Raw genomic sequence first — 24,993 nt, forward strand, 5'->3', positions numbered from 1 at the left:
GCTCTCGATGATGATTCATGTGTACAGAGCTTTGACATGTTCGCGAAATACCTACATTTTCTGCGAACCAAACATGGAGACCTGGCTCGCTTCTGGATGATGTATATTGATATGGTAGAGACCCTGCTGGGGTTGATTCGTGCGGATAGAGAAGGCGACTGGATGCTTCACTTGGCTTGTGTCAGAAGAGTGATCCCTTGGTGTTTCGCAATGAACAAGGTGAACTATGCTAGATATCTACCAGTGTACTATGCACAGATGACGCAACTCCACGAAACATGCCCCGAGTTGTACAGGCATTTCAATCAAGGCTACTTCTCCGTACAGCTTAGACCAGGGAATCCATTTGCCAGAATCGCTGTTGATCAGACAACAGAAGAAACAGTAAACAAAGATACGCAAACAGCTGGAGGAACACGAGGTTTTAGTCTTCGACAAGGGGCTGTGTCACGATACTATCTAACTGCAGAAAATCGGGCTACTGCACTGAGGCAACTACGAGAAACTATCCTTGTGAATGGCAGCGACACATCTCACGCCAAGCACCCTGACTTGTCTACTTCTCGCATCAAACGTGATGAGTCTGGCGTCACAGCTATCTGTGATCTACTGGAAAATGACTGGACCAATCCATTCGCCGATGATCCGTCATGTCTTCTCAGTATATCTACCGGAGCGGCTGCGAGGGAGGACGTTTCTAATGACCTACTCAACACCCTGCAAAAGGGGGAAGCGGCGTATCAAAGCTTCCAGAAACGTCTTGAAGAGGGAACAGGCTTTCATGACACATTGAACAAGCTAAACTTGAAGACCTTTGGTAAGATCAAGCAGAAAGTTGTGAAGGGCACAAACAAGGAGATCGTCCTGAGAGCTGACAGACAACTGTTTGCCACCATGATACTCATCGCCAAGACAAGGAACCTCGACATGCAACTTGTCCTTTGTCACCCACTAGGGCCGTTACCATGGTCTTTGGCAAACGTTGATGGGTCAATGAAAAAAACGAACAAAGCTGCACTTGCGAAACACATGGAAGGTCTTGTGGAACCAGCCGAGAACGTTGACAAGCGAAGTGCAACAATAATTGATGCGATGGCTCTCATACAAAAGATGCATGGCGAGAACGCCACGTTCGAAGAACTATCTGACCGCATCCTTGCTGCAGCGCTTCACGCTGGTCAAGGCAGTGAGCGCATCGATGTTGTCTTTGACACATACACAGAAGAATCCATCAAAGCAGCTGAGCGTGTGAACCGCGGTTCAAATGAAGGCATCAGTTTCAGCGAGATCAGACCCGCACACAAAATCATGAACTGGCGGCGTCTCCTTGCTTGCAGCCAGACAAAGGAGAAACTGGTTGTGTTTCTGGCGGAGTCGTGGAAACATGAAACAAATCGCGAAAAGCTAGGCAACAGAACACTGTATGTCACCTGTGGTGAAAAATGTCTGGTACTGACCCGCGATAGGTGGAAGTTGGTGCAAGCACTCGAATGTAGCCACGAGGAAGCAGACACGCGTATGTTTCTCCACGCAAAGCACGCCGCTACCCACTACAAGACGATCATCTTAGTGGCAGATGACACTGACGTTCTGATCATCAGTCTTCATCTCAGCAGAACCATCGATAGTCAGCTCTTCATCAGACGAGGAACAAAGGTTCGAGTCAGAATGATCGACGTTGGAAAGTTGGCTGCGGTATTGGGGTCTGGAGTTTGCAGTGCATTGCCAGGGCTTCATGCATGGAGCGGGTGTGACACTGTGAGTGCTCTGGCTAGCCAAGGAAAGATAAAGGCTTTGAAGCTTGTGCAAGCGAATGAGCTGTATCTTCAAGCATTCACAGATCTGGGATCTTCGTGGAATGTACCAACAGACGTCTTCAATAGCATTCAGGCCTTCACGTGTCAGCTGTACGCCAAGAACACGAAGATCGTCGGTGTTAATTCGCTCCGTTATCACATGTTCTGTGCAAAGAAGGGCCAGATCGAATCTGGACAATTGCCGCCTTGTGAAGACTCCTTGATGCAGCATACGCTTAGGGCCAACTATCAGGCGGCTATCTGGCGACGCAGCCTTGAAAACCTACCAGACGTCCCAACACCATCAGCAGGACATGGTTGGGAACTCGATGATGGCGGTTCGCTCACAATCCGATGGATGGCGGGTCTACCAGCTCCAGATGTCGTCTTGAATCTCATCTCATGCACATGCAGAAGGACGTGTCGACCGTCAGATTGCTCCTGCATACTGAATGGGTTGAAGTGCACTGTTGTGTGTAAGCTGCAGGGATGCTCCAACATGGTGCAGGATGATGCTATCGTGGCTCAGGATGCCAATGACTCTGATGGCGACTCTGATGATTAACTTTGTGTGCACTGTATATTGTATAGCATATGTTGTTCTCTATTATAATGCAGGCCAAATTGCCTGAAAATCTTTATAGACAGATAAACGGTTTAGCAAAATGTATAATTTGGAAGATCATACCGGTGTTATTTGACTAAAACATGACATGTTCAATGATACCTCCGCTTGCTTATTAGGAATATACATCGTATGGTGTTAAAATCAGCTCCATACGTCTTTCCAAACTCTAGTAATGAATAATTAATACAATTGGCGGCCATTTTGAAATCCAAGATGGCCACCAAAGTGCAGATTTCCTATGTAACAATTTCCGCCTGCTTATTAGATATCGTATGGTGTTAAAATCCTCTCCGTACGACATTCCTAACTTGCGTTATCGTCAGAATAGATAATGCCAGCGGCGGCCTAAGTCATTTTATGCCTCTTTACATTTATTTGTTGTAAACTCGTGGTGGATGATATGTTTTAGTTTTTGAGTTATTTTTATAGACAGATAAACGGTGTAGCACAATGCATAATTTGGAAAATCATACCAGTGTTGTTTCACTAAAAAAAGTACAAGTCTAATAATAAAATATTGAAAAATATATGATTTTTTTTCGATAATTGATTTTTATAATAATTAATCTAAAACAAAATGCTTCATATTATTTTTTATTTAGACGGTACACATCGGACGTATATTTAGTCGTCAACCGCACATCGATAGCTAGTATAGAAGTCCAGATACACGTGCAACAATGTACCCCACCAAATGGGCATTTTCGAGCTGGGTGGTTTCAAAGATGGCGTCCATCCGGGCACTAAGCTACCGTTCTCAGATGTCCATCACACCTTTTCTGACACTTGAGACATTGGTCTAATGGAAAATCATAATGAGAATTACTCCCCCCGCCGGAGCATTACTTTTGGTCTGGCTCAAGGACTAATATGGTCCCAGGGAAATGCGAGCACTCCTCTTGACTGATGGACCTGATTCCGCATGATCCTTCTTGGTTAAAGCAATGTCCTTTTTGTTTATGTGATTCACTCGGCATGATTTGTGAACACTGGTACCAGCTAGAATTCTGATGTCAACACCCCTTTCGGCACTTGCACGGTTGATGCCTTCTGCTCCTTTCTCACGAACTGATACTGTTTCCTCACAGTCCAATCCCCTTTGGCATAAAGGGCAGGTCTCTTTACCATATAAAGAGTTCATTTTCTATCTCTGAAAATACAAAAATGAGATCTTTTAGAAGCATGCAGTCAATTTACATTGGCCATATACATTGAATGCCATCAGAGCATTCTCCGCCCCTGAAACTGAGATATTTATGTAAGATATATATTAGGAGGAAACATACTATGGAATAATCTGCATAGTGGTCATCCCATTGCTTTCTGCATCTGAAATGAATTATATACAAGGGCTCTGTTGCTTAGTCACAAGGTGCACCAGGAAAAGATATGTATAGTCCAGAAGAAAAACATACTGATAGAACCCCCCTTCCCCCAATCAACTGGTCCCATTCCTATTAAATAAATATGCATCCCCACAACTCTAGAACCTGGAAAATAAATACCATCATACACTACAGTTGTAGGAGTACAAAATACATGTAGAATATATGGGGCAATTGTATGCATAGGCCTACCTGTCTTTTTGCTACTGCCTTGGCCTTGGTTGTATTGTACTGTATCTCCTTGGTTGTATTGTATTGTATCTCCAATGTTTACCATACAACGTTGTCCAATTGAGTCCTAATTAGGTGTAATTAACTCATTCATGTGGAGTTGTTACTCAGTCAAGCTGCACAACTACCAGTGAGGAATTAGGTCAATAGCCTACATGCTGGGAGGTCATATTGTTAAAGACATGTGTCAGGTAGCAGATGTAAACATTGTTAAAGACACGAAACAAGTGTTATAAAATGTTGCCTTTGCAGCTGGTCTCAGTGGAACAAATTAATTTATATAAACAAAAAGAAACAAAAATAAAAAACCAAAGACGTTTTCGACGTAGTGAATCGTGCATGGTTTTGTGACATTTTTATCATGTCAAAAATTTTTACTTTCCCATGGTCCATTTCTGTCCAACTTTTGATATGTTCCTAAGTAAGTCTTAAAATATAAGGAAATGCAATAAAACTAAAATTTGCAATTTTTTTGGGGTACGGCTGTTCTGGTTGTATATTGACCCGTCTATAAGTTGAAATTGACAAAGGTATTTGGTCTCCACAATTCTATATTTCACTGTTAATATTACAGAACCTTTGTTTTTGATTCAGAACTTAATATATCCTTTTAAATCAGAAAATAAAAAGAAATGGCATTGACAAAATTATTGACACCCGAGACTTAATATTTGGTCGCACAGACTTTGGACAAAATATCTACAGTCAAGCGCTTCCTATAGCCATGAATGAGCTTCCTTCACCTCTCTACTGGCAGTTTAACCTACTCTTCTTGTGCAAACTGCTCCAGTTCTCCCAGATTTGAAGGGTGCCTTCTCCCAACTGCTGTTTTCAGATCTCACCACAGGTGCTCAATGGGATTTAGATCTGGACTTATTGCTGGCCACTTCAGCACAGTCCAGTGCTTTGACTTGAACCATTCCTTGTGTGTTTTTTGAAGTGTGTTTGGGGTCACTGTCCTGCTGAAAGACCCATGACCTTCGACGGAGACCCAGCTTTTTGACACTGGGTTGACCATTGCTTTCCAAAATGTCTTGGTAATCTTCTGATTTCCTGATGCCATACACACATTCAAGTCACCCAGTGCCAGAGGCAGCACAGCAGCCCCAAAACATCACTGAACCTCCTCCATTTTTGACTATAGGGAAGGTGTTCTTTTCTTTGAAGGCTTCATTTTGTTTTCTGTAAACATAGAGATGATGTGCTTTACCAAAAAGCTCTAATTTGGTCTCCTCTGTCCATAGGACATTCTTCCAGAAGGATTTTGGCTTGTTCAGGTGTGTTTTGGCAAAGTCCAGTCGGGCTTTCTTCTGTCTTCAGCAGCAGTGGGGTCCTCCTGGGTCTTCTACCATAGAACCCCCTTTCATTGAGATGGCGACGGATGGTGTGAGTTGAAACTGGAGTGCCTTGTGTCTGAAGGTCAGCTTTAATCTGTTTGGCAGTTGATCGAGGTGCTTTCCCCACCATTCAAACAATTCTTCACTGCAATCTTCGATTAAGTTTTCTCTTGCGGCCACGTCCAGGGAGGTTGGCCACAGTACCAAGGGCCTTAAACTTCCTGATAACATTACTTATGGTGGACACAGGAACAGCAAGGTCTCTGGAGATGAACTTGTAGCCTTGAGATTATCCATGCTTGGCTACAATCTTGTGTCTGACTTCCTCAGACAATTCTCTGGTTTTCTTTCTGTTCTCCATGCTCATTGTGGTACACACAGTGACATAAAACCGCAGAATGACTCCTTTTGTCTATTCAAACTGGTTGAATGAGTGATTTTAAAAAAATATTGTGGGCACCTGCAACTCACCACAGGTGAGTTCAATTCCAAAGTAAAGGAGAATCACCTGCTTGAAATCTCATTATTTCTAACAACTTCTAAAAGGTGCCAATAATATTGTCCAGGCCATTTTAGGATTTCTGTGTGGAATAAGCTAGGATTTAGTAATTTTTTCAGCTTTTTTTGTTTTGTTCCACTGCAAACCAAAGATATACATTTGTGGATACCAAAATATTTTTTAATTTCAACAATTTTCTGGAAGAAATGGTGCATTACTTGAAAAAAGTGCAAGGGCGCCAATATTTTTGGCCAGGACTCTATATGATGGTCGTGTAATTTTTCTTTATGAAGGAAAGTAAAAACAAATGTCTGAATGAATTGAGCTGGAGAACATGTTTGTTTGAATATCCTTAATTAATTGGAGAATATGTTTATTTGAATATCCTTATTCCATAATTATACTCTTGCCCATAATTTTGGCTTTCATTTTAGGTGATACAGTCACATACTTTAAATAAGAATGGTGTGCCGTATAGCATCTACCTCTGCAAGGATGCACAGTTTATGTTGTGTATCCCACTGATAGGCTGGATCTGCATCCAGACCTTGACCAAAATCTATTCTGCTTGTTCATGTCACCTAAATAACTCATCCACCAAGCTTTGTCATAATCCATCCACAACTTTTTGAAATATCATGCGATATATAATTTTTGGCCCAATTTCTCCATGGCGAAGAATCACTTCAAAATTAAAAATGTATTGTATCCAAATCCGGATCTTCACCAACATCGAATCGACTCAGCCTTGTCACACACCCAAGTCATCCACCCAGTTTCATCCGAATCCATCCACAACTTTTTGAAATATCGTGCTATGTATCGTTGTTGGCCCTATCTCCCAATGGTGAAGAATCACTTTAAAAAATTCTACTATCCGGATCCGGATCCAGATCTTCACCAAAATATAAACAATTCGTCCTTATCACACCCCCAGCCTTCCCGCAAAATCTCATCCAAATCCATCCACAACTTGTGAAGATATCCTGTCCAAAAAACAGACAGACAGGGGTGAAAACATAACCTCCACCCACATTTGGTGGCAGAGTTAACATGGAAAGCTGCAAATAGAGTAGAATAATATAAACTAGAATTTCAGGCAATTACAAGTGAACGCAATATGTCTTTCCCTTGGATTTGGTGTGATATTTGTCGCAAGTTCAGATCTGAAAACTTCAATTGGCAAGGTAAGAGAAAAATTTCACACTACTGTTTATGATTATTACCTCCACCACCAAAGATGGATGGAGGTTATGTTTGCATCCCTATCTATTGTTTGTCTGTTTACTCTCTGTCTGTGAGCATGATATCTCCAGAAGTTGTGGATGGATTCGGACGAAACCTGGTGGACAGGTTGGGGGTGTGACAAAGACGAATTGATTTCATTTTGGTTAATGTCCAGATGCAGATCCGGCAGATCAGTGGGATACAAAACGTATACACTATTGAGCCTGGCAGAGGTATGCACTCTTCAGAGTGCCGTTCTAGTTTTCAATGCACTTATCAGGAAATATAACCAAAAAATAACAGGTTGTAAAATCTGTGTTCTATAAACCTTCAAAACAAAATAAAGATACAATATTGTGTAGTGTATTTGCTTAACTATTACCGTCAAGATTATTAATACTTTAAAACCCTTAACCACAATCCAACCAACCTTGAGGTCCTCATCTTCGCTTTGCATTGACAATGCTGCTGGGTTCAGTTCTTTCCTGCATGTTCCAATATTCTCATTATGAAGACAACCCTCTGCTGATGCCATTACGTCCATCTCCCTTCCACTTTCTACCTGCAACTCAGAACCATCAGTCAAGCTGGTGTTTCTTTGACTGTCCGCAGTCGGCGAGTTAATCTGATCTTCATATGGACTACGTGGCACACTCTTGGTTTGTCGACCATGAACACCAGATCCCTCCACCAAAAGCTCCAAGGTCTTCTTACCAGATCGACTACCTGAGCGCAGGGCTGAGGTCAGAGCAACCAATTGCTTACGTGGGAAGCGAATCTTGTACTTTGACTTTCCACAGTGGTCTTCTGCACCTGAAAGTGGTACTTGCCTTTGTGACTCCATATTTGAGGTTCTGGGATGCTTTGTTGATGTTTCTTTTGTGCTGGTTTCCCTGTCTGGTGGTGGTGCTGGTTGCATTTCTGCAAGAAGTCTCGTCTCATTAAGAGCATAATTAACACCTCCACCATCTGATCCATCGACGGTTTTCTCTGTTACAAAGTTAGCATCTTCTACACGTGAAACCTCTTGTTTCATTGTTAACTCATTCTGTTGCTCGAATCTTTCCTCAAAATCATAATTTTGAAACGAGTTCCCTTCATTATCCATCCTTCTTAAATCTTCCTCAAACTCACCGTCTTCGAATATGGTAGACAGTCGTTTGTAAGCTTGTCGGATGTCCATTGGTTCATCAAAAAACACCACAATCTGCTTGGATTTTTCTTTGGATTCGCCATCACCATCCTCTACTTGTCCCATTTCTGCAGGTGTCGCCATGTTCTTCGTCAAAGTATCATCTTCTGATACCAGTCTGCTCGCTTCGTCGTGCGACATTGCTTGAACTCTGTGTTCTCCAATCACAAATGCCAACTTCTCTTTTTCTATTTCTTGCTCACAATAACCATCATCACCCTTTGTAGCAAGTGGTGATATCTCCTCAATATAGCGAACTGTAATGCTTCTCCTATCAGACATTCTCTTAATTTGCTGTTCTGCACTTTTATTGCTGTCATTATCGACACATGTTTTCTCACCATATGATTTACTGAAATCACAAGAAGCTGACAATTTGCTCAATTTCTCTTCACTGCATTCATGTTCAAGCTCTGGCTCAACATCCTCCAGCAATGTCTGTGGCCTGTCTGGTTCAGCCAATTTAGTAACCGTGTATGGAGACTCCAGGTTGAGGTCCTCCAGAGATTCCTGCAAGAACAACTCGAGATGATTAAATGGTATTTGCATTCAGGTTCATGTTGATATGTGAGACTTCATTACAAGAGAGAAATGTCGATTTAAGTTATAGATGATGCTCACCCATTCCCTTGAAGCTGGAGAGCTCTCTTCAGAAGATAAACTATCGTTGCTCGAACTGCTGCTCAGTGAATCTGAGTGCTGCCACACAACACGCAGCATGTAACAGGTAGTCACTCCTCATAATACATATTTTTTATATATATTTATTTATTTTAGGGAATATCTACATATTATGTATGCAAAAATGGTGGATTCATCATTTCCTCATTGCATATTCTCTTTTCTCTTTCTCTTCTCCCAAACCCCTTTTCCTTTTCTCTCCTCTATTTCCCAACTCAACAAAGTGTGGCCAGAGTCAATGACAGATTGTCAGAGATTGAAGCATTTCTTGCGTATATGCGGCCAAACTTCATCAAGGTGAATTTCAGTGCTCTGTAAAAGTGACCTGGAAGGCCTTCAACAGTGACATCACAATGAAAATGTGTCCTTACTTTCCAAGTCCGCACTTACTGTCAAGATTCACTTGCTCATGATATTACGCAAGCAACATAGATGAGAAAAATAATGACAAGGTAGTCTTAAATGTCAGCTATCCCAACTGTCTTGGATATAGAGGTTATATAGCAAAACTTTTGGGATTGCCCTCCTTTGTATACAGTGTAAATATATGTTGGGGAATTAAGGGTAGGTGGTTGCAGTATGACGTGGTTTGCTGACTTTTCTCTCCCAGAAATTATGATTATGAAAATAAAAGCTTCCTTCTTTGTAAGGCTGTTTTTACAGCACAGCATATGTGAATAAAATCTTGATGTCTGCCTCAGGTTCCTCCATGCCAATGTAACGGAGTTTGTTGCCATTGACACCTGGTTCAGGCACAAATTTGCAAATAAACACAAAGTATGTGAGGCCTCATCGCACCTTCAGACTATCACTGAGTTTTTCTTCCATCTCTTCCTCTTCTTCTTCGGTTTGCCTCTGTTCCTTTGTTTGCTCTGCCACCTTCTCCACATCCTCACAACCATCCTCCTCAAGCACAGGGCTGCGTATAGATGGTACCTGTACATAGAAGAAGTCCCACATATAAGCAATCACTTCTGGGTTACAAATTTCAAAAACTATCATCACAAATGTCATGTCTTCTTCCAGATACAACACATGTTACTCTACAAAAGACTGAAGCTGTGGCTTGACTCATGCAATCAGGAAGTTCTGTCATACCATTAAAAGTGGCTAAATGTATAAAATAAGGATGGTTTATTGGCTTTGTAGTAGCAAGCAAACAAGAATAATAATTCATTTTAAAATTGAGGATGAGAGGTCTGTCCAATCAAAAAGCATTTTTTACTGATATATTATTAAGGTATACCTAAGATTTGACAGTATATAGTAATCAAACACTGTACTGCAAATGAGACTATCTACATAGTACATATGCAGGAGTGTGGGAATGAGGTACATCTCGATAAATAAATAAATGCAAGACAAAAAGGGGATAGAAGGAGGATGGAGGAGAAAAGAGAAAGCAGGAAAGTTGAGAGTAAAAAAGGAGAAGGGAAGTTATAGGATTAAGGGGAGGAAAGGAGGATGTACGAGACATCTGGAGTTGGGGTAGTTCAAGGTACACCATCTCTGCATCGGTAAAATATAGATGAGTACTCTATGTACAAAATTTATTGTAATGTCTAATGCGGTATATACGATATACAGTACTTATAATAAACATATTACAGAACAAAGGAAGTTATACATTATACTTTGAAAATACACGTGGCGGATGGTACCGGTACCCTACTGTATTTTTCTTTTCCTTACCTCTCTTACTAGTTACTACCCCAGCTACCAACAATCATTGAATAGTAAACATGCCTTAAAATTTCTGCAGTAGGCATTAAATTTCAAATTGCTTGTCCTTATCTTCGACAATGTCTGCTGACATCAAATTTATACAATGTGCCTGCGGTGGGAAGACAGACTGTCGATATAATGCAGTTAGGAATGTAGACATTTTACCAGCCACCTGATGTTTTATAGAGCAGAGAGGACGTCGTCGTACACTGGTTTTTACGGCTGGATTAATACCAATAAGAAGGGCACGAGCATCACTATGAACAGCTCTGTAAAATATGGTGCTAAATCCAACAAGGATAGAGGTCAGAAGGTCACGTGACTACAATTTTACATGTGTCCCAATAAGCCTTTTGATACAGCCGGATGGGCCTGGAAAGTGGTACGTCAACACAGACTACAGTCTAAGGTATTGCATACAAAGTAGCGATCTGAACCCTACCAATGTTCGTTAAATAGTTGGTTTAGAAAAAGGAAATCAAGGAACATCTAGCTGCCAAAATTGGAACAAGACAGTTTCCACGGTTCAGTGTTAGGCCATCAACAAGCTGAGTTAGATCATGGCAAGAGGTTTCCAGATATGACCCTCTGTAACCGTAGAACATTTACTGAACAGCTGTTCCTAATGGTGGCACTAACAGTCGCATGCACGATTGGGAATTATGGCTTTCAATTTACTTGACTTATTTGAATGCTTGTTGTACCATTCAATGTCACGAGAACAAGCAATGGGCGTTCGCTGGAGTAAAGGGTGGTGAAAGGTTTCCTGTCTGAAGCTAAATTATACATAAAGATCATCAAATTAACAATCAAGCACTTCACGTGTCGGGTCTATAGTTAGTAGAATACACCATCTTACTATAATTCACCAAATGTCCGTCCGTCTGTCCGTCCGTCCGTTCCCAGGTACCGCAAAAACGGCTGAACCGATCGCAACGATATTTTGGGTGGGTAATCCTGGGACCCCCTGGAGTAAAATAGGCTAGATTGTTTTTCCAATTTCAGGTTTGGTCTCCAGCATTTTCAGGTTTGGACTCCCGCCTAACGTTATTGTCCCGGGTACCGCAAAAAAGGCTGCACCGATTCCAACGATACACCTCCATGCCCGGGGGATTCCCACGGGTGACCCCACTAGTTCTGATAATGCAACAAGCGTCTTTCAAAACCAGAGTTGTCTTGTCTAACCTTCCACTGAGTATCCTTGAATGATATGGACACTTCTTTCATGTGTAGCATATGGCTGCAGATAGCATCATCTGCTAGGGGTGCAGCTGTGCCGCTGATGCAGTACCTCCTGTAGGTTAGTACAATAATTTAGAATTTTTTCAGGGTGTAGGCGATAGTTCGCCTACTCTTCACGAAAGACACCGTGGGATCTTTAACATCCACCAACTAATGTTGACAGACAGGACACCCAGTTTAACTTCCGTCTGAAGAGTGGCACAAACATTGATGTCTTGCCCTACCTGGGAAACACAACGATGTAAATTTGTAGCTGGGCCCAAAATCAAACCCAGGCTACACAGCTCTGAGAAGAGTGTGTGTACCTCTCGAGTCGAGACCATCGTGCCAGCCCTGCTATGAGCCCTGTTTGGAGTTGATGGTAGAATCAGGTTTGGTGACAATCAGTCGTAGTAAATATGACTTGGTCTTAGCTGCATGAATCCTGGCTTCAAACTGACCATTATTAGAGTGCAGGCCCTATGGATTTTAGCTGACCAAATAAATTTGTTGTCCATGAGACATATCCGTTTGCACATAGTTTGTACGTTTTTAGCTGCGACGAGCAGCTCTATCAGAGGACCGTGTTGTTGTTCTTGTTGTTGGGGTGCCTTTTTAGCTGCGACGAGCAGCTCGATGAGAGGACCGCGTTGTTGTTCTTGTTGTTGGGGTGCCTTTTTGAATAGCGCATGCGCATACACTCGGACGTGCGTTGGTATGAGGTAAGAACATCGCGGACTAAAATCGCGATTTGTTTGAAGAAACCAGAATAAATTTAGCTGAAAGACAAAAAGACGCTAGTGCCTGCGTATAATTTAATGACTGGTCGAATTTGGTAGCGCATATTGCAACGGATATCCTCATGATTCTACACGTCGCAGCTGGTGACCACACTGGTCATTTTTCTCTTGTTATATTTGGACAGAGCTAGCCTGGCTGCATGGTACTGCCACCTGGTATAAATGCAATTGCACTTGCTACCCACCCCATCCCTCTGCCCTGCAATACACTGCAATAGTATAATACCTGGGCCCTGGTAGTCTGAGACATATGGGGTTGGGGAATTACATCAAAGTCATACATCAATAACTACAGACAAATATACCAGGTTGAACAACAAATAATTCCATATTTTGTAGCATCCGTTGTCCTCCATTGACAACTGTTGTGCTTGTGCGATTATGTGGGATTTGTGAAGAGATTAGTTATGCAACTAGAAACTGTAAGCAACTAAGAATTTCAAGAGTAAAAATAAATAGGTCCATGCAAAGCACTTACACAAGTAAAATAAAAGCCAAAATCTATCTCGACGAAAAAGACAAAAAGATTAATCATTGTTGCAAGTTCCCGTCTCCTTTGTTGAAGATGTTCTTGGCAATTCTAGATGTAAAACTGCAATTATATGCTCAGTGGCTGTGTTCGTCGCGTCCAACAATCTTGTGTTGTGTCACGCATGTTCGTCTGTATGTCCATGCTATGTGCGGTAGCTCCCCTATGAGCCATACATCATGTAAAAAGAAAAATGACTAGACATAAATCATTTGAGGTCGTGACGTCGACCGATATGCCTCTGCCCACATTAAGTATTTGCTTGCCCTAACTTTGACCTAAAAGCTCAAGACATAAATCATTTGAGGTCGTGACGTCGACCGATATGCCTCTGCCCACATTAAGTATTTGCTTGCCCTAACTTTGACCTAAAAGCTCAAGACCATTTGACCTTATCTAATCTGTACGTACGTATGATGGTACATGTACTGTACTTAGTGTAGTTCAAATTTCAACCTCGATAACAAAATTTTTACCTGACATGACCTTTGGCCTCCTGATGCTAAAATCGAATCAGTTCATCTATGCATCATAAATACTTATATCAAGTTTGGTCAAAATTCCATCACTGGTTCACAAGTATCGAGATAACAGGATTTTACCTAACATTACCTCTGACCTTTGATCTCTTGACCCAAAAAATGAATCAGATTATCTTTACGTCATTATACATACTTGTACCAAGTTTGTTTTAAATCCCTTCAGCTCTTCTCAAGTATCACATTTTTACCTGACCTGACCTCTGACCTTTTACCTCTTGATGCCAAAATCTAATCAGTTCATCTTTGCATCATAATATATTGTTGCGGATATGAGATTGGCATCCATCCATATCCGCTTGTAAATATTCCCCTATTTCCTCCATACTTCCCAACTATCCCCAATCCCCCATTCCCTAGTCCCATTTTCTGTAAACAACACTCTGTAGACCCGACCTCCCCCTATTTCCCCCATTAAATGTCGCATCCAGGTCCACCGCATCTCACGTAGACAACTATAGGACATCTTGCTAGTTATTCTTAGTCTATGTCAGTTAAGGACTCGTTTCCATTAATTCTGACTCTTCGTTGCACCAGAATGTGATTGTATGGCACCGTTAGGAAGTTTAGGACCTCCCAATACCTCCCCGCAGCTCTTCCTCATGGTACAACAACAACAACAACAACAACAACAGCAGCGGCGGCGCGGGGAGTGTGCGTCCTCACTCCGGCTTGGTTGGTAGGGGGTGTTGAAAGGGCACCAAGCCTTTCCAACGAGCCGCCATCGAGCATGTGCTCGACGGGGTTACCACGTAGGGGCTCGCTGTCAGCTCCTCGTCAAGGGCGGAGCCCGGTAACCCCCCGCACCCAATAGAAGCGGCGGACCGATCCCATCTGGGGCGGGGCCAACGAGCCGAGGGCGTGTCACTCCCCGCTGAGCATGCGCAGGAAGAGGGAGGTGACGTCAGATGCGCCCTCAGCTTGGAGAGAGAAGGACGCCACCTCCGAGCGCTGCAATACCTCCCCGCATCTCTGGACCGGACCGTGTTTGATTCTGCCCCTGAGCCAAGGTGCACCTTGTGCTATCGACTGCCTGTCCTTCCCTGCCATCAATCCCTGTGTAAGTCAGTCTTGTTCCGTTTGTCTGTGGTCTGTCTGGGATAGATAAGATTGTGTCTAAGTGCCTATCTCTTCTGTGCTTTACCTCTTACCTTGTAATCTACCCCTTTTCTCCACCACCAATTATATCCTCCTCCGGAGGTCTTGAGAACTGTACCCCTTGTGTCGTTTCATTTATCCCAGCCGTTGTGTCCTTTCCATCATTGATTTAGCGTAGCGCGATTCGGCCAACGTTCGAGTGGAATCGGGTGAGTTGGGGGTAATCGGGTAAACTGTGCGAACACGGCGGCCATTCCGCTCGGCCCATCATAACATCTTAAGCCGTGTCCGTAACAATATACATGTACCATGTTTGGTCAAAATCCCATCACTGGTTCACAAGTATCGAGATAACAGGATTTTACCAAACATAACCTCTGACCTTTGACCTCTTGATGCCAAAATCTAATCAGTTCATCTTTGCATCATAATATATACTTATACTAAGTTTGACTTCGATCCTTTCGGCCGTTCTTAAGTTATCACGGTAATGAAAACCTATGAAAATGAAAAAATGTCATGAGTAAGATCGCTTATATATACAGTAACTGTGAATTACAAAAAGACACGGGTGTAAAGGAATAAAATAGATTGAAATCATTGATGGCTTGTGACATCATCGTGATGGTGGCTGATTTTAATCACCGTGAAAAGGCACTGTCTAATGGAAGACTTACCACCTTCATCTGGAGATTTCTGTGCACTTGATGCTATTTGGGGGATTCTTTGGGGGGGGGGGGGGGGGGTCTAAATAAAAAGTGTGATATAATAAAAAATATATTAGCAGTTATAGTAGTGGTAGTAGTAGTAGTAGGAGTAGGAGTAGTAGTAGTAGTAGTAGTAAAAATAGATGCATGCTTTTGAGCTTTAGACGCTAACTATTCTTTACCAGTTCTCTTTCTCCTTTGAATAGAGGTTCTTGCTCCTTCGACTTCTCAGTTTTGTTGTGAAGGCTAGAGTAATGTGGGATTGGAGGAAGTTTTGTTTGTGGTGGTGGGGGTGGTGGAGGCAGAGAAGGAGGTGGTGGTACTCTGGAAGGAGGCGGTGGCATCCCCAAGAAAGCCCGATTAGGAAGTGAGCGTGCAGTGAAGGACTTTGAGGGCAGTACAAAACGTTTCGGTGGAAGCACAGAACGCTTGATTATTGCACTAGGTGGTGGTCCTGGCAGTGATGGAGGTTCTGCAGTCGGAGGTGGCGGAACATGTGGAAGAATCCTCAAATTAGTGGTTGTTTCTGTGGTTTGTTTCTTCATGAGTGGTAGGCCTTCTGTTAATGTAGGATAAGCAAAGTCCAAATGGGGCCTATAAGAGAGAGTGGTTGGTTCAATGTCAACAGTGCTAGTTTGGTTTGATGTGATAGAAGGTTGTTGAACATCACTGTCAGGTGATGATGAGCGAGCATTGAGATCAAAAGGCTCAATTGATGTCAAGTTGGTTGAACTGGTGGTCTCGATGGGTTCCAGAGAATGCAAAACATTCACTGTTTCAGAATATTCAAGGCTGGCTGCAGGTAGAAACTGGGAACTATCAGCATTACTTGAAGTATCTGGATCTGAAAGCACCGAAGTCTGTGTAGAGGAGAAGCATGTGTCAGGTGAAGGTGCAGAAGATTGAAGTGAATCTAAGGACTGTGATGGTGAGAGGGACAAGGAAGGATGCAAGGGCGAGTGCGACTGAGGTGGTGAATGCTCAGGTGAGAATGAGCATTCGACAGGCAAGGTTGAAGAGCAGGTAGGAGAGCTTGTGGAAACTGTGGAATCCATGTCAGCATCGAGGACCTCGGTTGATTTAAAGACAGCATCTGAGGAACGTCCATCAATGGATTCTTCAGCATACTCCACAGAAAGTTTGTTTGCCACTGTTGGATGGACAGCAGACATCAAATATATGGTTATCCAATTAGGAAATACCATACTATGAAAATCCTTTTACAAAAGGCCTTACATTTTATAACGAGTTTTTAAAAAAAATACTGAAATCAAAAAAATTACCCTGATTGTGAAATGTTTGCTTAAAATACAATTGCACCCAAATGTTACGTCAATTTGAATGAGTACAGGTACTTTTCGTTTTTGTTCGCAAATAAAGTGAGTGGTACTTGCCTATTGACTCACCATTTGATTCAGCGTTATCTCCCGCTGAATGTTCATCGATGATTTCAATCGCTCTAGATGCATCTGTAATTGATTCCTGGTCCATGACGTCTGTAAAGGAAGATGGCCTTTCTTTACCCGAGTCGCTTCTGCTGGAGAAGGTCCTTGTGTCTTCTTCCTCGTTCTCAGTACTACGATCCTCATCACTAGCAATAATGGTGTCTGTTTCATCATCTTTCATCTCTCCTTCAAACATCTGAACAGAGTCAATTTCAGGAACGGTGCTTGATGAAAGCATTGCAAAATCTTCATCATCTGAAGACTTCTGATGAATTTCAGCAGACATTTTTGTGACCGTCTCATGCAGCTCTTTTAACACCTGAATCTCAACAGCTCCTCTAAATTCACCTCCGTGCTCTGTGCCATTCTGTGTGCATTCCTTTGGTTGACGACATGTTTCAACACAATTTTTGTACTTAGTGATGCTTCTCTCTTCTTGTTCAAGGTCAGAAACCTCCTTGTCCCCTGCGCATTCCTTATCCCTCTCCTTGCTTTCCTTGAAACCTAGAGTCCTGCGGGATGAAATGTAAGTATGTTAGACCAGCGTGAGGTTAAGGTTGAGCGTGTGTCAACGAATAAATCCTTAGATTAACACTGCAGTAAAATGCCTCAAATTTGTATTCATGCAAGTAAAAAAGATGTGTATTATTATCATCATCGTCATCATCAAATCCAGTTACAGAGTTAATAGTGCTGCACCCTTTTTGGAGGCAGAATTTTAGTGCCTATCCTGAGTTGCCCAAAGGGCTTTATGAGCCAATCATAAGTGTTGACTGGGTACAGAGACCAGGCAGATTACCTCTTTCCTGAAGTTAATTAGAGATTAACCAGCTTGGTTCTTCCTCGCAATTCAACAACACGTGATGTTTGTGATTGTGTGCTGGTCCTCGGACTACAAAAGTGCAACCCAGGATGCAAGAAGTAATTTCACTCAACTACTATCACTCCCTTAATCGCTCCTTTACTTTCTAATGCATCTCCCAGGAACTGCCTTGCACTTCCAGCAAATATTCAGCCCCTGTCCATCCTCCCATATTTCTCCGGCCTCTGCCCTACCCTCCTACCCCTCAACAATCCAAAGTCGCCAACCTTTCACCACAATACTCCAACACCCTCCCACACTCCTCGTCTCCGCATCCCCTCACTCACTCTCTCATTTCATGGATTTCAAACATCAGAGAACTTCACTCTTAGCCTTCTCCCTAACCAGGCAGCTTCTGCATCTCTTGACTTTACTTATCTGATAGAAACTTGTTCACACATAATGTTTCCAACTCATCTGTCTCTCTCCTTTTAATTACTCCCTCTTGTGCTTTGACATACTCAGCCCTTGTAATGGTAGGATTGTTACTTTCTATGTTTGCAACTCTTCACCACAGCCCACACCACTCATTGCCTGTTACAACCTCATAGAGTGTTTGTGGTTTTCCATCTTTCTCTATGAACAACCTTCTGTTTTCTGTGTGTGGTCAACTATCCCATATACTCCTTGGCAGCTCCCCTCCCTCCCGAGCCCCACCCAGCCAGCTGTGATGAGGCCTTTTCCTCAAACATGGATTATTTGCTGTCCTCCCTTCCAAAGTTCTCTATATATATTCTGTGGAGATTTAATTTGCCACCATTTCAGCTGACGCAGAGCCAATCCTCAAACTACAGTCCTCAGTATTACAGCCAAAACCTTCTGGAAAACAGCTGGCCTTGCTTCTTGTTCTTATATACTGTGTTGGTTCATTTTCATTTTTCTTATATACATAAACGACCTGTCCAAGGCTATGGAAAACCGTTTGTTCCATTTTACAGATGACTCCACATTATGACATACAGTAGGGTAGCAAATCCCACTGACAGGCAGGCAACAACTGCATCACTCTTTGCTGATCAGGGATTGATAAGATGCTGGTAAGATGAATGGAACATGTCTTTCAACCCTGGGAATTCCAAAAGCCTCGCATTGCCACTCCAGAAGGATCATCAAATTAATCCATTATTTCCACAGTCAACAACTGGAAAAGGTCCAGTCTTGTGAACGTCTAAGCCTCATTCATCCTCAGCCATGACCTCTCCTGGGCCAATCACATCGCAAAACTGGCCTTCAAAGCCAGCTGTAAACTAGGCATCCTTCATTGATCCAAGTCTTTCCTTGAAAAATGAGAGATACTCCCCGTCTACAAAGGCCTTTTTCCATAGTTCAATGGAGTACTGCTCCCGCCCCCCCCCCCCCCCCCCAATGGGCTGATGCCCCAGCATCACATCTGTCTCACCAGGGTTCTGTGGAATGGGAAGCTTTCAACATTATTGGCATCTCCTGTGATGATGCTGAAGCACAAGGTCAGTTGTTTTCACATTGCAGGCAGATTGGCGATCTCTGTATTTTTACCATCTCTTCTCCAATGTTGCGTACTCTGCTCTCTCAGTCCTCCGTAAGGACGCTTCCCCGGCGCTTCCCCGGTCCTTCCTTGATCGTGCCGCTTCCGGTCCGGTCCTGAGAGGACGCTGGCGTCGCTTGCTCACCGCTTCTCTGACTGGACCATTGTCCGTATCTTGCTTTTCTGGTGGTCGTGGCGGATTTTTGGCCATTGAGTCTGCCCTCTGCATGGTCCCGGCTCTGCTCTGTGCTCCTAGCATCACCTGCTCGGCTCCTTCGCTGTTTCCTCGGGCCCGCTCCCGTGGGTTGTGCCCATTGTTTGCAGCGGTGGTGATGGCGGTTTGCCGCCGTGATCTTGATTAGCGGCGGCGGTCGTTTGCCGCTGCATTTGCCGCTTTGCCTCCTCAACCTTGGCCTCGTGCTCTTCTCTTCGCTCCTGTCTGCCCTCTGCATGGTCCCGGCTCTGCTCCTAGCTTCACCTGCTTGGCTCCTTCGCTGTTTCCTCGGGCCCGCTCCCGTGGGTTGTGCCCATTGTTTCACTCCTTGACCTTGGCCTTGTGCTCGTCCCTTCGCTCCTGCTGGCATGGCTCTGCGGTACTCCGCCGCAAGGCTTCTCCTGCTTAATACCCGCTCCACCCCATCATGCATCTCTGCAATCAAATCCAATGGACTCCTGCGTCGACCCAGGTACATTCACCGTGGCTCCGGTCGTAAGTTTGTTTATTTACAATCAGGTCACTCCATCCCCGTCCTCTGGTCGGCTCAGCGCACTCCCACTCATCGTCCCAGCGCACCTGGTCACAACAACGCACACAATCGCACCTCCTGTCTGCGAACCCTGGCCAAATCACCTGAATTCATACCTGCCGTACAAAACAACATCAAGCTCACCCTGTTCAATACCCAGTCCCTCAACAACACATGCCTCATCCTGAACGACTACATCCTGGAAAATAAACTGGACTTTCTCTGTCTCACTGAGACCTGGCAACAACCTCTGGACTACTTCGCACTCAACCTCACCACACCCAATGGATATTCTTACATCAATAAACCACGCTCGGAGGACCGAGGTGGTGGAATTGCCGTTATTCACCGACAAGACATCAGGACCAGCCTCATCTCCATCGCCTCTGCTCCATCATTTGAACACCTGGCTTTTAAACTCTCTGGTCACACACAGTCAGTCATGGCTGTTGTCTACCGCCCTCCCAAACCACACCCATCATTCCTGTCTGACTTCTCCTACTTTCTGACCCAGCTATGTTCCCTCTCCCCCTCAATCCTCCTCCTTGGTGATTTCATTATCCACATGGACTCCACTGACTCCACGATAACCACTGACTTCACTGATTTACTCACCTGCTTTAACCTCACTCAACATGTCAACTTTCCTACCCATAACCGTGGTCACATTCTCGACCTTGTCTGCTCTACTGGACTAATTTTGCACCATCTCTCTGGCTCTGACCTCACTCTCTCTGACCACTTAGCCATCACTATGACCATCAACATCCCCACCCCAGCACCAAGGCATTATCGCACTATCAACTTCCGTAAGCTAAACGCTCTTTCACCGACCTCATTCTCACCCACCCTCTCTGAAAAAATGTCCACTTCTCCCTTCGTTGACCTCCACACCCCTTCCGACCTCACTGACTACTACAACCACACTCTCTCCTCCTGCCTTGACCAGCTTGCGCCTATGAAAACCAAAACAGTTTCTTTCACCCATTCTGCTCCCTGGTTTACCCCTGAACTCCGCCTGATGAAAACTCGTGCTCACCAACTTGAAAGACTCCGCAATAAAACAGGTCTCACAGTTCACTCCCAGGCCTACAAGGACCACCTACAACACTATAAAGATGCCCTCTCCCACGCCCGCTCCGCCTACTACTCTCAAATTATCCACTCTGGCTCCGGAAACCAAAAGCACTCTTCTCTACAATAAACAAACTCCTCAGCCCCCTGAACACCACCACCCAGTCATTCACAGTAGACAACTGCATCTCCTTCCTTTCATTTTTCCAATGCAAAACTGACAACATCTACAACAGCTTGACCACCGCCGCACCCGCTCCCCCTCAAACCACCTGCCCCCCCCCCCTTATCCTGCCATCCCCTGTCTCAGTTCTCCCCAGTCTCCCCTACTGACCTCTCTGAACTCCTCATAGGAATGAAAACTGCCACCTGCACTCTTGACCCCATCCCCTCCAGCTTTGTCAAGGCCTCCCTTCCTGCTCTCTCTCCACTTATCATTGCAACAATAAACTCCTCCCTGTCTACAGGCATCGTCCCACCGTCCCTCAAAATTGCTGCTGTTACCCCCATTCTGAAAAAACCTGGACTAAACCCTGACACCCTAAATAACTTCAGACCCATCTCCAACCTACCCTTTCTGTCAAAAGTTTTGGAACGTGCTGTAGCCACTCAACTCAAACATCACCTCTCTGCCAATAACCTGTATGAAACATTCCAATCCGGATTCCGCTCCAACCACAGTACTGAAACTGCTCTCCTCAAAATCACCAACGACCTTCTCCTCTCCTCTGACAACCTCAACATTCTCATCCTCCTCGACCTCAGCGCCGCCTTTGACACCATCGATCACACCATCCTCCTCACCCGACTTGAAACCACCTTTAACATTACCGGCACTGCCCTCTCTTGGATTAAATCATACCTCTCTGACAGACGCCAGTTCATCTCCATCAATAACTGCAAATCCCCCACTGCTCCCCTCCTCCAAGGTGTCCCCCAAGGTTCAGTTCTTGGCCCCCTCCTCTTCATCCTTTACCTGTCCCCCCTCGGTCACTTAATCCGCCGTCATGGTCTCCAATTCCACTGCTTCGCCGATGACATCCAGCTTTTCATCTCCACCAAGTCCATCTCCACCGCCACCCACTCAATCCTGACAAACTGCATCACTGAAATAAAATCCTGGCTTCAAATCAACTTCCTCAAACTTAACTGTGATAATTGATAAATCTGAAATAATCATCATTGGCCCAAAAACGCTCATAAAATCCACCCATAACTTTGTCCTCAACATCGACGGTTTCGCAGTATCCACCTCCCCTCACATCTGGAATCTTGGCATCATCTTTGACCAAACCCTCTCCTTCGACAAATACACTAAACAGATCACAAAGACAGCCTTCTTTCACCTGAAAAACATCGCCCGTCTCCGTCCATCCCTCTCCTCCGTGGCTGCAGAAACCCTCATCCACGCCTTCATCACCTCCCGTCTGGACTACTGCAACAGCCTCCTCTATGGTTCACCCTCAACAATCACCAATAAACTCCAATACATTCAGAACTCCGCTGCCCGTGTACTCACCCATTCCTGGACCCGTGACCACATCACCCCCGTCCTTTACAAGCTTCACTGGCTCCCCATCTCCCAGAGAATCCAGTACAAAATCCTCCTCTTGACCTACAAAGCCCTCCATAACCTGGCCCCATCCTACCTGGCTGACCTCCTCTCCAGACACACTCCCACCCACAACCTCCGCTCTGCTGGTACCAACCTCCTGACCCCCCCCCCCCCCATCCGGACCAAATTCAGATCCTGGGGGGACAGGGCCTTCTCCATCGCTGCTCCCACCCTCTGGAACTCACTACCTCACACCATCAGAGACTCCTCCTCACTCACCGCTTTCAAAACATCACTCAAGACCCACCTGTTCAACACTGCATTCAACATTTAACCCACAGCATCTAACCCCTGACTATCTCCTCTCCTTCTCCCTCCTTTGTGCTTTGAATATTTCCCTATTGATTCTTCTTTTTTGCAATTGTTTTTATGTTTTGCTATGCATTATGTTTTGCACTCTGTCAAAGCGTCTTTGGGCTTCCTGAAAAGCGCTATATAAAATAAATGCATTATTATTATTATTATAAGCCTGAGGTTGGCTTAATGGTTCAGGTGGCTGGCTTGAGAGCTTCGGGTTCCGAGATCGAGCCCCTGTCATGTTGATGAATTAACACCAGGTGGATTGACTCAGCCTGTCATCCTTCAGAGGCCGGCAAAAATGAGTACCAGATGACTGGTTATAGAGAGGCATCAGTGGCAGCCGCTCCCCGAGAAAATGATGCAACCAGCATCCACTGGCTGCACACGAACCACCGCCACTCAGTCCTCCGATCCTCCCAAGTAACTCTTCCAGTAACCCTCTCCCTCACTAACCAACCACCTTTAGAGGCCATTTTTCCCCGCAAAGCGGGGGTTGGCCTTTTTCGGGAACCGTGGTTGTTGTTGTTTTTCGGTCCCTTTTTTGAAGCAATGTTTTACGGCCGGATGCCCTTCCTGACGCCAACCCTTTTTGCCGCCTTTAACGACAAGCAGGGAATTACCAGTGAACTGGTACTCAATTAGCCGACCTCGGAAGGATGACAGGCTGAGTCAACCCCCCTGGTGTTAATTCAGCGATTGACCGGGATTCGAACCCAGGATCCTAGGATCCTAAGCCGGCACCCTAGCCGCTAGCCCAACACCAGGCTCACTGTTGCTCACCTCTCCCTCACTCCCAGTTAAAATTCCAAAATCCAGTCTGACTACACACCTCAATTCCTTTACTCCTCGCTTTTTCTGACTACGAAACTTCCCTTCCAGAAGCCGTTCTTTTCCACTCTTTTTCTCCAGGAATGCAAGCACAGAGTGCACCACCACCTCATGTCAACCCCCTTATCCTGACCCATGATCTTTATTACCCCTGTTAACCCTACTTAACGCTTACTTGCTGGTGGTTTCAATGTTTCCTCCTCTCTGTCTTATTTTCTTCTTATTTCATTCCCTTGCTGAGTGTGCCAATTTTGTGCTCCACTATGCCACTGTTAGTTCAACCTTGCTCTTCTACGAGCTTCTCTCTTGTAGAAAAAAAACATATTTCCCGCTGTTGTTCACTAGCTCGTACATGAGCCTAGACCTCTGGATTAAAAATAAATTCACAACATATAGAATGAATGACAAGCAATTATGAGTAAAGTTTGTTTGGTAAAAGCCATCCATTAGAAACATTCACATTGTGGTGAAATAAAATCTCCCCTGAATGGACGGCATTTACATAAATGATCTAATGATGACCATTTTTTCAGACCACCATATTACCTTCAACACCTAGGGATTTTTTTTTTTGAAACAGAGTGTAAATTAAGAAAATGTGTCCCATCTATAATCTGTCCATAAAACTCAACATCTACAGAATTTCATTGAGAAAGTCCCAGCTGGCTCCAAGATACAGCTTGGAAATTGATATTGCTTGGAAATTGGAAGTGTTGAGAGTGCAGGAAGGGAAAAAATTAAAATGGTGGTTTAGTACTCCTAGCGGTCCAAGAAACACCGTGGTACCATTAAAACTTGGGGAAGCTAATTATAGAAACAAACCCTACAACAGCAATAAACCTTCCCCTATGCTATGAGAGGGATGTGGGGAAGGTTGGAGGCTTAACTAGAAAACATCTCAAAATGCAAAACCCGTCCGCGTCCGCTTTGTACTCAAACTAAACTTGACGAAAAGGACAGGAAAAATTTTTGTCCCGTCTCCGACCTCGCGTACACAAGCCTGGTTACCAAGATGGTTGCCATG

At 44.2% G+C, this 24,993-nt stretch overlaps 1 protein-coding gene across 1 annotated transcript in view; it reads right to left on the minus strand.

Annotated features, from left to right (window-relative positions):
* The window catches only part of LOC137430341 (uncharacterized), a 130,235-nt gene that overhangs the window by 12,924 nt on the left and 92,318 nt on the right, over positions 1-24,993 (minus strand). The window contains exons 13-17 of the mRNA XM_078771154.1: positions 17,002-17,552; positions 15,778-16,745; positions 9,775-9,912; positions 8,917-8,994; positions 7,534-8,805 (exon numbers count right to left, since the gene is read on the minus strand). Of these exons, the coding sequence (XP_078627280.1) occupies positions 7,534-8,805; positions 8,917-8,994; positions 9,775-9,912; positions 15,778-16,745; positions 17,002-17,552 (3,007 nt within the window). The remainder of the gene's footprint in view (positions 1-7,533; positions 8,806-8,916; positions 8,995-9,774; positions 9,913-15,777; positions 16,746-17,001; positions 17,553-24,993) is intronic.

This window comes from Myxine glutinosa, chromosome 1, assembly GCF_964187855.1.
Source record: "Myxine glutinosa chromosome 1, kmMyxGlut1.1, whole genome shotgun sequence".
NCBI lineage: Eukaryota > Metazoa > Chordata > Myxini > Myxiniformes > Myxinidae > Myxine > Myxine glutinosa.